The 15732-nt window shown below is 57.8% G+C and overlaps 4 protein-coding genes across 4 annotated transcripts; 2 read left to right on the top strand and 2 right to left on the bottom strand.

Moving 5' to 3' along the window:
- Positions 1-223: 223 nt before the first annotated feature.
- Positions 224-760, bottom strand: J7T54_005309 (uncharacterized protein; the record flags this gene model as incomplete). Its single annotated transcript, XM_051506255.1, has 2 exons — positions 224-476; positions 576-760. 2 exons carry the CDS (start codon positions 758-760, stop codon positions 224-226), a joined length of 438 nt encoding a protein of 145 aa, XP_051362454.1.
- Positions 761-5734: 4974 nt separating this feature from the next.
- Positions 5735-7441, top strand: J7T54_005308 (uncharacterized protein; the record flags this gene model as incomplete). The annotated part of the gene is made up of 1 exon (XM_051506253.1): positions 5735-7441. The coding sequence occupies one exon, from the start codon at positions 5735-5737 to the stop codon at positions 7439-7441; it is 1707 nt and encodes a 568-aa protein (XP_051362453.1).
- A 566-nt stretch (positions 7442-8007) lies between these two features.
- Positions 8008-9956, bottom strand: J7T54_005307 (Sterol regulatory element-binding protein-like protein; the record flags this gene model as incomplete). The annotated part of the gene is made up of 3 exons (XM_051506252.1): positions 8008-8922; positions 8992-9764; positions 9899-9956. 3 exons carry the CDS (start codon positions 9954-9956, stop codon positions 8008-8010), a joined length of 1746 nt encoding a protein of 581 aa, XP_051362452.1.
- A 2787-nt stretch (positions 9957-12743) lies between these two features.
- J7T54_005306 (putative transcriptional regulatory protein-like protein) lies at positions 12744-15719 on the top strand (the record flags this gene model as incomplete). The annotated part of the gene is made up of 1 exon (XM_051506251.1): positions 12744-15719. One exon carries the CDS (start codon positions 12744-12746, stop codon positions 15717-15719), a length of 2976 nt encoding a protein of 991 aa, XP_051362451.1.
- Positions 15720-15732: the final 13 nt, after the last annotated feature.

Here is a 15732-nt window from a genome sequence, read left to right as displayed (position 1 = left end):
ACTGGAATGCAGACCGAGACACGGGGCGATCGATGCCACTGTTGATCGACACGGCAAGCGGACAAATACTTTGACAGCAGTTTAGTGCACAAGACAGTGAAGAATGGATGCTGAGGTAGTACTTGGTAGGTGATATGATTTCATTTGCCTCGTGTCCCATATACACACTGGTCATTTCCTTTCTATGTTCATCATCAGGCTTGACACCATACATTGGAGACGTTTACAAGTCCTCGCAGTAGTCGACGGTGGTGGTGGTGGTGACGGTCTCGGTGGGCGTGGGAGCCGTGGTGACGGCCGAGGTGATGCCCCAGCACGAGCACGCGGAGGAGTACTCAGGAGGGTCGTCGCAGGACGAGGCGTAGGCGGGGATGTCGGTGGGCAGGACGGTCTCGGCGCGGTACTCGAGGGCAGCGGCCTCACGCTTGAACTTGGCGGGCTCGTCGGCGTCGACGGTGACGGTGACGGTGGTGGTCCTGTGGGTTGTGCTGTTAGCATCTCTTGTGTGGCCCCTTAGGGATTACTCGCTCGCTCGCTAGCTCAGCCAGCGGCGGGACGGGCGTGGAGGAGCGTACTCAGCCTCGGGCATGACGGTGGCGGTCATGAAGCTGGAGCAGTCGGCCATGCGGGACTCGATGGGGGTGAGACCGGCACGGGTACCAGTGACCTGACGAGCGCAGTTGTTGGCGTTGCAGCCACGCTTCTCGACAAGGCCAGCCATGGCGGCGGCGACGAAAGACAGGACAACGGCGGCCTTCATCTTGACAGACAGTTGTAGTGGAGGAATTGGGAAGCTGGAGGAGTGACTGTGAGATGGTAACAAGGTCGGCGAGTGAAGAGGAAGAGAAGGGAAAGGGGGGCTGGAAGGGCTGCAGGCTGCAACGTCGCTACTTATACAACATGGCACGATATTTCATTACCACTGCCTTGCCGTTCAGGAACAGTTGGGAGGACGGGATGGGGTAAGCTCTCGGCGTCCGTCTGCTATGCACGCAAGCACCCATGCATGCGCTGAGCCTGCTGGCGAATGCTCATACCATGCCCACATTAGCCCATTGCACCTCGCACAGGCCCTGCCACGTCCGGCCCGCCGGGCAGTAAAGATCTCAGCCAAAGGAACAAACGGTGGTGCATCCACCTATCATGTTGGCCATTCGCCGCATGAGGCAGGCCAAGGGTCCTGCGCAGGTCGGGGCTGGGGAGGAGGGGGGCGAGGGTGAGGGTGGGAACATTTTTGCCAGGTCCTTCTGCGTCTCTGCAGCGACTGCACGCAGCGAGCGAGGATCAGAACAGGCGGCGGAAGCGAAGGTGCAAAGGGGACCGAGCGATTGCGCCTCGTGAGAAATCCTGGTCGACCTCCTACCCCCTGTCTATCTGGCGGGGACTTTGGTAGTGGAACCTTGGCCTTGCGCTCCATCCCTGCTGCTCGCATCTCGGATTTAGCCTAGGCCAGAGAAACGACGGACAGCCTTGACAACGTGCTCGCCGTGTCGTCGATTGAATGGTCTGCTGGAGGGGACGTCGATGGGATGGTTCATGGATGCTGGCATTGTGTTGCCCGTGGTCATTTTACAGAGTGGCTCTCTCGATAAACCTATTAATGGTGGGGTTTGTCTAATCAGGAACTTGTTCTCCAAGCGTGCCTGGAATGAAGGAATGAAGGAATGAAGGAAAACGTGGCTGCGGATAGCCTGCTAGCCCTCGCGCTGGAGAGCACCGTGGCGCTCATGGTGTCCGCCGCAGCCCGCATTGTCTAGCGTCGGTCCTGGCTGTCTCGGTTTGAGGAATGGGAGCCTTTCTTTGTGCCTGGAAGGCGGGGAAGCAATCGTCCACGGCTGTTGTTGAGACGAGAGAAGCTTATTTCCAGGGCCTCGTGAACTCCCGGCGCCGGTTATTCTGCCCAGGTGCGGATGTTGAAGCCAACAAATTCAGGCGCCATCGGTACCTCGCCAGGAGTGCAGGACAGCCGACAAGATGGCGGAACAGCGAGGAGGACCACTGTACACGGTACACAGGCACAGGCCGAGCTGCCGCGCCCAGAGATCCCATGGCCTTGTTGATAAATGATAGACACCCCGGTGACGCTTGTCGTTCTTGGCCGCATTGGGTGCCTTGGCTGGCAGTTTAGCCTCTACCAGTAAGCCCGGTCTTTTCGCCATGAGAAGCGGCAATGGCTGAATTGAACCGTCCATCAACCCGTCCTGAGTGTCGATTCGTGGGACAAATGGGCACAGTTCTTTGCGTGAACAATGGCTACCCAGCAAGTCTTCTTGGGCTCAGCCTTGGATTCGAGGCCCTACCGGGACGGACAGTGCAGTCCCTCCAGTGCGCCAGTCGAGCGACAGGCGGGCAGATCTAGAACAGGCACTCACCGACTCCACCGCGAACCGCCCAGCGCATGCATCACCAAATCGGGCAGGCTGGAATCGTCGCTTTCCGCCGCCGAGGACGGGCTTGTAAGCAGCAAGTGGTGGTGGGTACCGGCCCAACCGACCATCTTGCACGTGGCCCTGGACGACGTCTTCTGCTTCCGCGCTGGCGCTGCTGCTCGTGCCCAGAGACGAGGACCTTTTGCGGGCTAGCCACCTGCTCTCTTGGGGGAGTCCTCGCCGCCACTATTTGCGTGTTGCAGATAAACAGGTCCTTGCCAAATTGTCAGTATGGGCAGGTTGTTGAAGAATAATGCGGGTGGTTCGAATCAGGCGACGATCTTGCCAGGTCTTCGGTGAGACCTGGCTTCTCCACCCGTTGGGTCATCAATAATAACATTGGCCATTCATATGTAGAGTTGCACTGCTTGAAGATCCAGCGAGATGCCAGGTCTCATTTTGCCGGCGGATATGGACGACTGCGTCCTACGTGTAGCAGGACGCCACACGGACGGCTTCCACGAGGAACGGCTCGGCCACTACTCATTAATTGGACCTCCCCATTGTCGTAATTGTTCTGTTGCCAAGTCGCTCTGTGAACGGTGAACGTCTTGCCTGTGGACGACAACCCAGCTGCACTCAGCTCTAAGCGCTCGTCCGCAATTGGTCCCATCGCCAGCGACCGTCGTCAATACCAAGCTCGGGGAAACGCGCGACGCAACGAAGCTGCATCGATTCGCGCAGGACACCTCCACCCACCACAAGCTCTCCCCTCATACGCGGCCCATCGCAGAGGTTTTTATCCAGGAACAAGCGACAGGCAGATAATTACCGGCTCCCCCGCACTTTAGACAATGCTGCTCTCGGCTTAATTGCGCCCGATTACTGATTTCCCCGTGGGGTTTATCCTTCTTTGACGGCTCGCCAGTCCTCGTCCTTTGTCTTGCCAATTGCCGATGCCATTCGTACCAAAGCAAGCCGACGAAGACAGACCTGTAAAAGTCTTGACGACCCCAAGCAGACGGGCGGGTGGGTTGTGATAGCTGGGATCGTCCGGCCAAGAAGCCGGATCGGCGGTGATAAGCTCAAGCGCGTCTGACCTTCCAGATCGAGAGAGGCTTTTTGGAGCCCGGGTGGGAAAGATATATACCCAGCACACGAGCCGCTATCTGCTGGTATCGCCCGGCGCCGTGGGCGACCCCTCGATCAACGCGTGAGCCTTATGAACCATATCTGGTTCAGTTGTGCTCTCAATCTTGCGGCACCCTTTGTACCTCATCTTCTTCGATCCGTCCGTCCGTCGCCCCCGCCTTCATCACTTCCCAAACTTCGGGCATCCTTGATCGTAGCACTGTCCTCGCGAATGATACTGCAAAGCGCCTTTGGTGTTGTGAGAGTTCCTCTTCTGCGTTGACTGCAGGCCCGCAGGGTGACCCAACGTCGCCAATTACAGTCCTGGCTCTGCTTCACTCCTAGGAAGATGAGCATGTGAGTGCATGCCACATTGGCAACAAGGTGGCTTGACTCTTAAGAGGCCGGTAGGTGATTCCGATTCCCGACGCTATTGCGACAACTTGACCATTTCGATGAATGGTCATGTTCAGCATTGCACACCGTCATAACACATTAGCCCTTTGGAGAGCATGCGGCGGTGAGAGCTGTGGTATCCGAGACTGCTTATTGGCAATCGAACACTGTCAGAGAGAGACCCAGAGCAGCTCTGGGTCCTGCTAGTCGGAACGCCATTTCTGGGCGCCCAGATGAGAGCTTGTTGCCATCGTGGTCGGACCGACGTCTTGGGAGACAATGGAGTCTGGGGTCAGGCTATCCACCGTCCGGGGTAGATGATCCCCACGACCCTCAAGTTCTCCAGGTGATGTGATGGCTAGGCGCCGAAATTCGACACTCTCTTTTCAGCCATTCAGGACTGATGGGCCCACGCCAATCTCAAGCCCATAGTTGTGGTCGATTGATAGTCGACGTTGATCGGCCCGATTCCCATCTTTAGCATCCTTCGGCTGGTCGCTCGGCGAGCGCAAGGGGAAGCATGAAAGGACCAAGATGGAGATGGTCGAAGAATCGGTCCTTTTGAATGCTACTTGTTGTCAGCTGAGGCTGCTGAGCTCAATATCCCGCACCGGGCTTGCAGCATTTCTGGGGCCCCGTAGTACCATACCACACTATCGCAGCCCAGATTACAGAGTAATTGTGATGTTAAATCAGGTTGATTCAACATACCGAGCAGCAATGCATCAGGTAATAAGTTTGGTGGGTTTTGCGATGTAGTAGAGTTGTGGGCGGCAAAACGCCGCACAATATAGAACTGAACGAGAGGCGGGCGCCCAGTAGTTGTTCACCAGCCTCATATCCTCAGCTGAGCCGCATCGGGCAGACAAGAATATTGATCTGCGCAAAAGAGGCTCAGAAAGCTCCAGATGAAGTGCAATGGAGCGACACAGTCCGCCTGTTCAGCCCTGTGGCATTGTATTGAAAGTGCACAAGTACGCCGCGGCCAGAAGGGCAGCATGCACAAACGCGCGCTTCCCCAGCATCGAGATTCCCGCCGCCCGTCTTCCGCCATTCTGATCAAGCAAGCGACGGGCCCTTTCAGAAGCGAACCTCATGAACTCAAATCAGGGCTGGGCAAGCACTCGCTCTGATTCGATTCGAGAGCTGTGTCCCTGTCTCAGCGTATGGCAATTAGCTCACCTTGCGGCCCGAGCCTCGCCTCCGTGGTAGTCTATCCCTATTGATAGACATAGCAGAGCCTGTGCACATGGTGGCAGTGCCGGCTGGGTCGTGCTTATTGTTGGCTGACGGCTCCATTTGTCTCCGGCACATACAAGCGAAGCGAGATGTTGCTACGTACGTGACAATGGATATATCGGTGGTTAACCATCTGCTGCGCCTCGCCCAGAAAGTCTGACATGGGCGCATCAAGCATGTTGCTGATGCGTGGGTGAAGCAGCCCGTCCTGCACGACGCACGCATCGTGGCCCCCCCAGGCGCTCGCCTGCGCTCATGCTGACAAGTGTTGGTCTGTGTTCTGTTCTGCCGAGGCCGTGTCAGCTTTCATTTCCCATGATCTGGCGTGAACTTCCTTCATGCTTGTTCGTGACACCTAGACTAGCTCTCCAGCTGGCGACCAACAAGAAACTCGAAAGTCAAACCAGGCAGCTCCCATCAAGAGGGCAGTCTTCTGTCGAGCTGCGGTACACTGCAGCTACCCATCCATTCAGCTCAGCAGCATCCTGACAAGAACCCCTCTTTGGCACATCGCCATCTCGAAAAGTCGCGGCTGCCTGCATCTCCCAACTGGCGACACTTCCGATACGACGAACAGGGCACCGAACACAACCGGCACGATGAGGCCACTAGGGGGCTTCATCGTTGCTCTCACATTCAACGTGGGCGCGACATGGGCAGCCGAGATTAGGCATCTCGACGGCATCCACCGCGTCGAGAAGAAGGCGGAAACCACAGCGCGAGCACATCTCCCCTCTGCTGATGCTGTCGTCGACAAGCGTGCCAAAGACAATGGCGAGGATATTTGCGGAACAAGCATGAAGCTGTGCCCCGAGTCCATGAAAGGCGGCTGCTGTCCAGAGAACTACTCGTGCGGTGTGTCGAGCTGCTATGCCACGACCAAGGGGCCGTCGACCTGTGGCACGCTCGTGGGATGGTATGCTTGCGACCAGGTCTACGGTGGAGGGTGTTGTCCTGACGGGTATCTCTGTCAGACGGCGGACAATTGCATCCCGCCCTCGGGGTCGGCATACACTCTAGACTGTCCCGCGAGTCACTACCTGTGCCCAGAGAGCATGAGCTACGGATGTTGTCCCGATGGCATGGGCTGCGCCGTCAACCAGTGCTACTCGATCGAGTCGAGCACGGTCACAGAGGCGGTCACGGTGACGACAACGGAAGATGGGGAGAGGCGGGTGTTCACGACGCGGCAGACAACGGTAGAGACCCCAGCAGCCCCAACGAGGTTGCCCGAGGTGGACGCCGGCGATGATGACGAGCAGTTTATCCTCAAGGTCTTCCCATCTGTCATCGCCAAGCAGACGGCCGCACCACAGGAAGACGACGACGACAATAGCAGCGGCGGTCTCACACAAGGCCAGCTTGCCGGCATCGTGACGGGTGCCGTTGTCTTCCTCATCGTCGTCATCGTCGTCGCCTTCATCATCATCCGTCACCTCAACAAGGTGGTCGCAGCCGTCGCATCCTCCGGCTCCCACCCATCCAACCCGCGGCCCGTGATGAAGCAGTTCCGCCCGACCGACTCGGAGATTGACGCCCTCAGCGTCGATCCGCTCATACTGTCCCCCCGCGTGGCCGCCGTCGCTAAGAATGCAGCCACCACCACCTGGTCGCCGGACGCGCTGAGCTCCACGGACCCGACGCCCAGTTCCTTCAACGGCGCCTACGTGCCCGTGAGTACGAGTCAGAGCCGGCACACGAGCTTTGATAGCCAGGGCAACGTGAGCTCGTACTTTGACGCCATCCCGGGGAGGAATTCTCGATTTAGCACGCAGACTTGGAATCCGCAGCAGTCTGCGGACACCAAGGCTCCATTGTCGAGCGGGAATACGGCCAGCGGCGATTCCTCCGGGACCTATATGCATGTGCGGCATTGGTCCCATGCTTCGGAGGAGGAGGAGGATGTGTCCGATGCGCGCAACGTCTGCGCAGCGGCGGGAACATTGGGGGTACCAGCGGCACCGGCGCCGCCGTCATTGCTCACCGAGCTCGAGGCCAAGTCGGTGGTGCCCGAGCTTGTGGGCTCTCCGACAGGCGAGTACAGACGACGCAGCAGCGGGAGCAACGTGTCCATCTCGGGCATGCTGTCCCGACATTCATCGTCGAACCATCAACGACTTCGCAGCGAGAGCACGGCCGTCACGACAGCGACAGGAGGTCTGGACGTCGTGGATGAGGAGACCAATTCGCCGACAAACATTGCCCGACAGCAGCAACAGGAGCAGACTGGGCAAGACGTCCAACGGCCAGGGTCAGCCCTAAGCTGGCAGCAGGGCGACGATCAGGGCCATGCACGGGCCGGATAAGTATCATGGCGGGGAGGGGAGGATGTGATTGGTATTATTGCAAGCCGGAGTTTTGGATTAGATACCTCAGTCTTTGGAAGGGGGTTGGGCAGCATACGCAACATATACAGGGCGTTGGGCATTAGTCGCTGGTTCACGCAGGATTCAGTCAAGATGGAGCTTGCGAGCAGTTTCTGTATCATTCGAAAGGCAACTAGTTAACTATCGGAATGGCTTCTTCGACCGCCGATTCAAGCAGGATGCGAGTTTTGTGAATCTCGCGGTCACGTAGTCGTGTCTCATTCAACAAGGATGCGCGTCTCCGTTTTTTTGCTGCCACCGACATTGTGCTGCACCCTCCAAACAGAACTAATCGTCATCTCCGCAGTTGGCAGAGAGCGCGGCGCGTGTTGGCCTCCTTGGTGGTGGTGGTGATGGCCTCCCGGTAGTCGTGCACGGTGCGCGACGGGGAGGCACAGCGTGTGCCTGGCCAAAGGCATGGACTAGATCTCTTCTCTAGAGTCAAGACGCATGCACGCACAACACGTTGCACGATCAGTCTCGACTCCTGGATCAAGTCGACCCCCTCAGCCGAACACAATCGCCATGCCCATGTCCCGGCTCACCCGCCTCCACAGATCGCCGCTGCGCCTCTCCTTCATCATCTCCTCTTGCTGCAGGATGATGGCTTCAATCTCCTGCTCGTCCGCGCGGCGCCAGACCTCCTGGACAATGCACCAAGCCCGCTGAATGTTCGTCATCCCCTGGACCCTGTCAATCGCCGTAAAGGTTTGCCGGGCAAGATCCCGATCGTCGAGGTCTGTGGCCTCGCAGGCTGCGACGAAGAGTGGCCACAGCAGCGCGCTCATGGGGCCGTCGCCCGTGACTGTGCCGATGCAATGCGTCAAGCTCAGATGGGCGTGGTGCTGCACGAGGGCGTGGGAGCGGGGGTGCTCGTAGATGGTGCGGTAGAGGTAGACAAAGGCCGAGTGACGGTAGGCGAGGGCGTTGTTGAGGATGCTCTGCAGACGGGCCCTTTCGGATGGCGAGTTGGACTCGGGCGGAGGCGCGGGCTGCCAGTGCTTGAGGGCGACCTGGATGGCGGAGCCGGTTGTCTCGAGCTCGGTGCGGAGGACGGCCACCTTGGACAGCTGGCCTTGTGCCTGCGCGGCGTCGAGCTCGTCCTTGAGGCTGCCGAGGTTGGAGAGTCGATGGATGATGGGCCAGAGGGTCGTGGCCATGCCGAGCAGCGTGTCGACGGAGCCGACGGGGCTCGTTGCGCCATTGGAGTCGAGAGGGGGCAAGGGAGACAGAGACCCGCGACCCGGTGCCGTGGACAGGGGAGCTGTGCCGAAGGACAGAGCGGCAATGACGTCGTAGAACTTGAACGCCCTCTCGAGGAAGACGCCTGTTGGGTCGGTGCTGGCCTCGCGGTTGTTGATGATGGACATGGCGCCCTTGAGGTGGCCGTCCACAATATTTGATCTCTCCTTCTGCACGAGCTGTTGAGGTATGTCAGTCGAAATTCCTTTGTGGCTTTCGCCACACGGCATGTCCCCGAGAGTACTCACAACTTCATAGTAGACAAGGAGCATGATGGCCGCCAGCAGCTCATTCTTGTTCTTACCGCCCCCGTTCTCAATCAACCGCGCCAGCTCCTGGATGGCCCTCCCGTGGAAATAGTCACTCCTCTCCTCGTTCGCCACGCCCCTGAACTCCAAGTGCGCACTCGCCAGGGCATATATCGCGTCCATCACCGCCGGGCTGCCGTAGCTGAGGGGCAGAACAAGCTGCTGGAAGGGGTTTCCATTCTCCTCTCGGAAAACGATCAGGTGCGAGAGGACGTTGCAGAAGTGGTCCACCAGCTGGCGTCGGTTCGTGCGCTGAGAAAATTCGGCGAAGGGGCTGCAGAATTCAAGACGAGGTGAGGGATATGAATCCCGCGGGTGCCTACTTGTTGGGGCCACCGCAGTGGAAAACGAGTGTCGCCGCACGATTTCCTCCACGTCCTCGTCGTCAAAGGTCGCGGTTGTCATGGGCGAGAAGACGGCGGTATCCGTCGGGGTCCATGGGAAGATGCCCAGCGAGCTCAAGCTCGTCTCGTCCGCCGTCTCGGCTCCCCACTTTGGCAGCTCCTGCGGTTGCTGTTCCCACTGCGTCACGGCCAGGTCAGTCTGCGACAGCTCGTCGCATGCCGTGTCAATTGACAGTGTCTGCTCGCGCTTCCTTCGCTGACGCGGGCGGACTGGTTCGTAGACGCATGGTTCGCCGCGTTCGTCGCAGCGTGAGCAATTCGGTCGGATCTCGTCACACTTCTTCTTCTTCTCCTTGCAATAATTACATCCTGGAGTGGTGTTACTCTTTGCTGCTGCCTGGGCTTGTGCGTGCTGGGGGCTTGTGAGGAAAATTGGGGTTGCCTGGCCGAGGAAAAGAGTGGTGGGGGGTAGTTAAAGTTCTCTTCCTGAGCAACGTACGTACCTGCTCGCGATCGTTTCTTGGGAACCTTTGGAGGCGCGACGCGTGTGTAGAGCAACATGGTCACTGTTCGCCCGTGGTGGTTTTGTTTTCTTCTCGTTTGACGTGGCCAGGCTTGTCTCGCTGGGTGTCTCAGGTCGTCTTGGCCTCAGCCGAATAGCGGTATTTGATTCGTATCGTCAAGGTCGCGAGTCGGTCGGTTGGTCAGTCGGTGCAGGCCTGTCGCGGTGTAGAGGAAGAGATGATCATGCCAAGTTGGTAAATCCAAGATGATGTGAGACGTGGAAGAAAATGAGGAGGGCCCTTTCGATGAAAACGGCGGTCGAGTCCCCTTTGGTCGTTGGCTCCGAATATACATCAAACGGGCAGCCATGGGGAGGGGGGCGTCATGCCTTGGCCTCCAGTTTCCGTCTCCAGGTTCCAGTCCCATTTCCCCATCCCGTGAGCCCATCGTGACCCTCCCAGTCCCTAATATGGAGACCGGCACTCCACTGTCGAGCCCCAGTCACTAGACTAGTCTGGCCCAGGCCCCAAAGAGCGCTCCAGTTTCTGTGCCGACACGAGACCACAGGTACTCGTGTACGTACCAAGGACCGGCAATCGCATGGACGAGTGTCATGCCCCAAGCCAGCCGTAAGATCGCCAAGCCCCAGCTTCTCTGGCTCGCGAATCGAAGCGTTCGCGCAGGTTCTCCTCCCCAGCTTAGTCTAGTCTATGTCTAGTAGATGTTGCGGGGTCGGTCCTCACTACGTAGTACTGTAATTAAGCCACGGCGAACGCAAACATTTGGAAAACCCTCCGTGCTCCAGTACCTAGTCTACGTTAGTGGCTTCAGCGGAGAATGGCTAGAACCTTGGGTCGTCGTCTAGCGGCTCTAGCACGCTTCAGCGCACACATGGCCTCCCATGTCCTACAAGCGCGCCAATCAGAGCCCGCAGGCAAAGCTGGGGATGACATCAAATTGAGCCATCGGTATGCAAAGAATCTTGTGATTCCATCCCTTGGTTCCCTACGCCCCAAATTTGGCGGCGCATACCTTTCATTGACGCTGATTCAGGAGCCATGTGACGGTTCGGGCATTGACGACCTGTGCTTAGCCATCTATTTATTTATCTGTTTAGGCCACTTTCAGGATTTCAGTCTCTCGGAGCTATCGAAGCTTCTGGCTGCGAGATCAAATGAGCGATGACAGATACATTCGACAAGCCTCGGCTTACGATCGTGACTCGACTCGGACTCACAACTGAGTCTGCATGAGACCAGGGCCAATACAGTTAACGGCCTTCCGTGCCCCACACACGGGGTGCCGCTGCACATTACTCATGCTTCTCGGTGCGTTCGCACGCATCGCTCGCTCTGCCATCCAAACAATACCGGCACCGCCATCATCCGTGCGGACGCACGCTCCTCGTTTTTCTTGTTTCACCCATGCAGGTCTTGCTGACTCGGTCAGACAACCATGCTGGAAAACCTGGGGAAAGTGGGGATCCCCAGCTCCGTCTGTTTCTGTGGTTGCGGGCGGCAGGTGTCAACTGTCAAGCACGGTCTAGATTTCTTGGTACGCATTGTGATGATGTCAAGTGGTTACCGAGAACGAAGTACCTATGAGATGCTTGGTTCTCCTCGTCGAGGGCCCTGGTGAGGGTGGTCTACATATAGTCTTGCTTCTATAGACGTCAGCTGTTCATCCATGTCCACTTTCGTTCATTTTGACCAAGCATAGTCTCGTTCATGCGCTGAACCAAAAAAAAAGTCATGACCGATGATCTGATCCACGCTGTGGCCACAAAGCAAAAGGCCGTCAAGTACCGACACAAGTACTACCATGTGGCAGGGACCAATTGCATGTATGTATGTAGGTACGTTATCGTAGGTACGTAATGACATGATGATGCCACGGTCCCGGGTAGTCGGATGCGACCATCTCCAGACCGGAACTATCAAGTGAAGGGCTCTCGTCTTCCTCAAGGCAGAGAGAGCCTTGCCAAACACAAGTCTGTCGACTGCTTTCGGCGCAACATGCTCGCAGCCTCGCAGGCGAGTGAGTAGAACTGTGCGAGCTGTACGGAGTACTAATGACTGCGTAAGCGCAGCGCTACCCGAATCCTGACTTGTCCGGGTAATTAAAATACAAGAAGCAATACAATAGTTAATAGAAATTATAATTTGACGAATCAGGAGGGAAGAAGCCAGTCCAGTCGACTCTGAGCGACACCAACAGCGCGTAATTAAAAGCTGTGAGCCGGACAACATGTTGGTCCAAGTCCTGAGCCAATAGACTAGTTTTAGCAATTATTTTGAGATGGTGATGGGCAATGAGCGTCTAGTCGTCCCACCCACGCAATAGAGCCTGATGTGGGCGGCGACCGGACCGGACTCAGGCTGGGCACGGGTGCCCCAATCTCCATTCGCTGCGTCTGTTGGCGTCCAGATGTCCTGGACCGCTGTTGGTCTTTCTCCCTTGAGTCCCATGCCTCACCAGCTTTTTGCGCCACCCACCTCACCTGCCTCGAGTTGCGACCAACGCCTGGCCTTGTCAGCATCCAGGTGTTTGGGGGCACACTCAGCTGTGTACTCGGTCGATGTATGCAGTTCCTTTGCAACCACTCGCTCGAAGAGTGCCTTCGGACTTTGTTCATAGATCGACGACGGCGCATTCCATCTTGTGGTCTCGAGCGACATAGCATCCCTTGCTTGTCTGTCTGAAGTTCCGTACGCCCAACCCACCCCACACACGCCGTCGCTGCACCGTACCACCAGAGGTACCGACCGACCTTGCCTTGCCTCCCGTAAACAACTTAATTACTCCAAACTTGACTCGCGGAAAATCCGAGGCCATGATCAAGTCATGGCCACATCGAAACTACATACAGACAAGTCCGACAACCTCAGCCCCAGCGCGCCGCCCCCGCCGAAACAAATCCGCTTCGTCAACACCCAGGGCGAGCCGGCCAACAAGCGCAGGCGCATCAATGCCGCCTGCCGCACCTGCCACCGCCGCAAGACGAGATGCCTTGGCGAACGACCGACCTGCTCGACATGCGAAAAGTCCGGACACAAATGCCAGGGCTATCCAGAAGAGGGCAAGGCCCCCGATTTCAAGGGCGATCTGAGCGATGAAGACGCAGAAGAAGGCGGCAAGGCCGATGTCAAGGTTGTGAAGAAGGCCAAGGGCGCGAACGCCACCAGGGCAGCCGCCTCGACCACGACGCCCGCGACGACGGCCAAGAGCAGCAGGTCATCGACAGCAGCATCAGCCTCCAGAACCAGCAAGAAACCAGCTGCTGCAATGCCAGCCCCGGTTCCAAGCGCGACCGACGCGTCCGACGCCAACACGAAACCTGACCGTCCGACGACCACCCATCGTGTCAACGTCAACGCCAATGTCAACAGCAACGGGCTCACTTCTCCAGCTCCAAAGGGGTTGGCGAGTCCCAATAACACGGGACGAGCCCAGACTTTCCTGTCGCACACGCCAGACCCCGACTCGCCCACCATGCGGCGCAATTCACAGGCCAACAGCCATCGCGTGCCGTACTTTCGCTACTTTGGTCCTACAGCCATCGTACCCGGGTTCAAGCAGATGGTGGTCTCCGTCAAGGACCGGCGTCGCTCTACAAACGGATCGCTTTCCATCAGCTCTCCCTTATCGCAACCTAGCGGCATCGTGGGAAGCGCCGCCGCCGACAGCGATGTCATCGTCGAGGACCCGCCAGTTTACGACCCCAAAGACCCAGTCCCCGTGCACGCCCTCATACTCAACCTGACCAAGCTCTTTTTTGTCCATCTCGGATGCAATTATCCATTCCTTAAACAAAGCAAGTTCCTCAACCTGGTCAAGGAAAAGAGGGCCGAGCCCATCCTCGTGGACGCAGTGTGTGCCTTGGCTGCCAGATTCTCAGATTCACACATCTTGACGGGCGGGAATAACAAGATGCCCCGGACTGAGAGAGGACACGTCTTTGCTCAGCGGGCCAAGCAAGCCACCGTGGACACCTTTCCTTGTCCGACGGTCGCGGCCGTGCAGGCTTGTCTGCTCATGGCCTACGAGGGGTTCGGCGCGAACCAGGATAGCGCGCTATGGATGTATCTCGGGCTGGCCATCCGGATGGCTGTGGATCTGGGCCTGCAGAAACGGATAGGAATACTCTACCAAGGCGAGAATGACCCGTGGAACGTGCAGCGGAGGGCTACCGAGTCGGCAAGCCCAGAGCTCACCATGGCGCAACCTGATACGCCGTCGCACGAGGAGCAGCGAGAGCTGGAACAGGAGCGCATCGACACATTTTGGTCCGTCTTCTTTCTGGACCGAGTCATCTCCTCCGGCACGGGGCGGCCCGTCACTCTGCGGGACGAAGACTTCGAGCTCGCCTTCCCCAAGCTGAAACTACATCCCAATGTGCGGTGGCCCAGTCCGTTTCCGGCGTTGATTGAGATCGTTCATCTCTACGGCCGGGTGTCTGACGTCTTGAACAACATCCACGACGCGTCCGATCTGACGCAGGACAAGTGGCAGAAGCTCATGGCCATGGAGAGCCGGCTCACCAAGGTGTACAAGGGATGGGATGCGCGGCTGCAGTTCAACGTGGGCAACTTCAAGGCATATCTGGGCATCGGGCAAGGCACGACGTTCATCCTGCTGCATTTCTGGTTCCACGCCCTGTTCATCATACTACATCAGCCGACCCTGCTCACGCCCTTTGGCGAACTGCGGAGCGAGCTGCAGCTTCTGCGTGATAGCCGCGAGCTCAGCATGAGCAGCGCCAAGACGATCTGCGACATTTTATCCTTTGCCGACTTGATCGACCCTAAGAGCTTCATCGGGAACCCATTCACGAGCCAACCCATGTACATAGCCGCCTGCGCGTTTCTCATGGAGTCGAGTGCCACCGCATCACAAGCACCCTCGCCCGTGCGGGAATCATCACCGCCTGAGCCTGCGCAGGCGCCGCCGTCGGGCAAAACGCAACGAGAGCACAGCCACGACAATGGCAAAAAGTCGAGACATTCCCTTCTGGCGTCGGCAGCGAACCAGAATTACCAGCGATGCTACCAGTCCCTCGAGAATCTGCATACGTACTGGGGCGGTGTCAAGTATATTCTCACGGCGCTCGACCAGAAAGCCAAGGGGATATGGGATTGCGAGACCTACACCACAGAGGAGTTTGAGAGCACGAAGCCGAAGCAAGGGGGCTTTGAGGTTGGGCAACTCCCTTTCGAAGACCATTCCTCCCCCAGTAGGACGGGCCCGCCCATTGGGTGGGCGCTGGCTGGCACGGCCAACTCGCCCAACTCAAGCTTGACGCTGATGTATCAGAACACACATTCGCACGCGAGCGCGTTGGAAGATGGGCGTTCCGGGGCCATGTATCCGCCCGCCATACCTCATAACACAACGTCCGCGGTACGGTCATCGCCTCGAAATCACCCTTCGTCCCTGCGACAGTCGAATTTGAATACCCTTTTAGAGGCCGCGCATGATACCGCATACATTGGGCCGAATCAACCGTCCAGCTCCTTTGAGTACGGTGCCTCACCCTCCGTGGCCGATGTGGCCGCCCGCCAAGGGTATTACCAGGACGCCGCGACTCATACTAGTCATAATCACGGCAGCAGCGGCAGCAGCAGCACCAATAACAACAATGTGTACTGGGGTGGAACATCGGGAAACATGGACGCCATCACCTTTAACAGCCAGGACATTGACATTGGCGCCCTGGGCCTGCAGCAGCCCGATCTCATGGGGGGTTGGCTGGACTATATCCCCGGGGATGTGCTCGGTCTATTCGACAACCAGGATATGGAGCATGGACCCGCTCCCTGAAGCTTTGATGTTT

This window comes from Emericellopsis cladophorae (genome assembly GCF_022114955.1).
Source record: "Emericellopsis cladophorae strain MUM 19.33 chromosome Unknown NODE_20_length_315653_cov_120_781897, whole genome shotgun sequence".
Lineage (NCBI taxonomy): Eukaryota > Fungi > Ascomycota > Sordariomycetes > Hypocreales > Bionectriaceae > Emericellopsis > Emericellopsis cladophorae.
The sequence above is the reverse complement of the archived record's forward strand: the minus strand, read 5'-3'. Positions and strand labels throughout refer to the sequence as shown.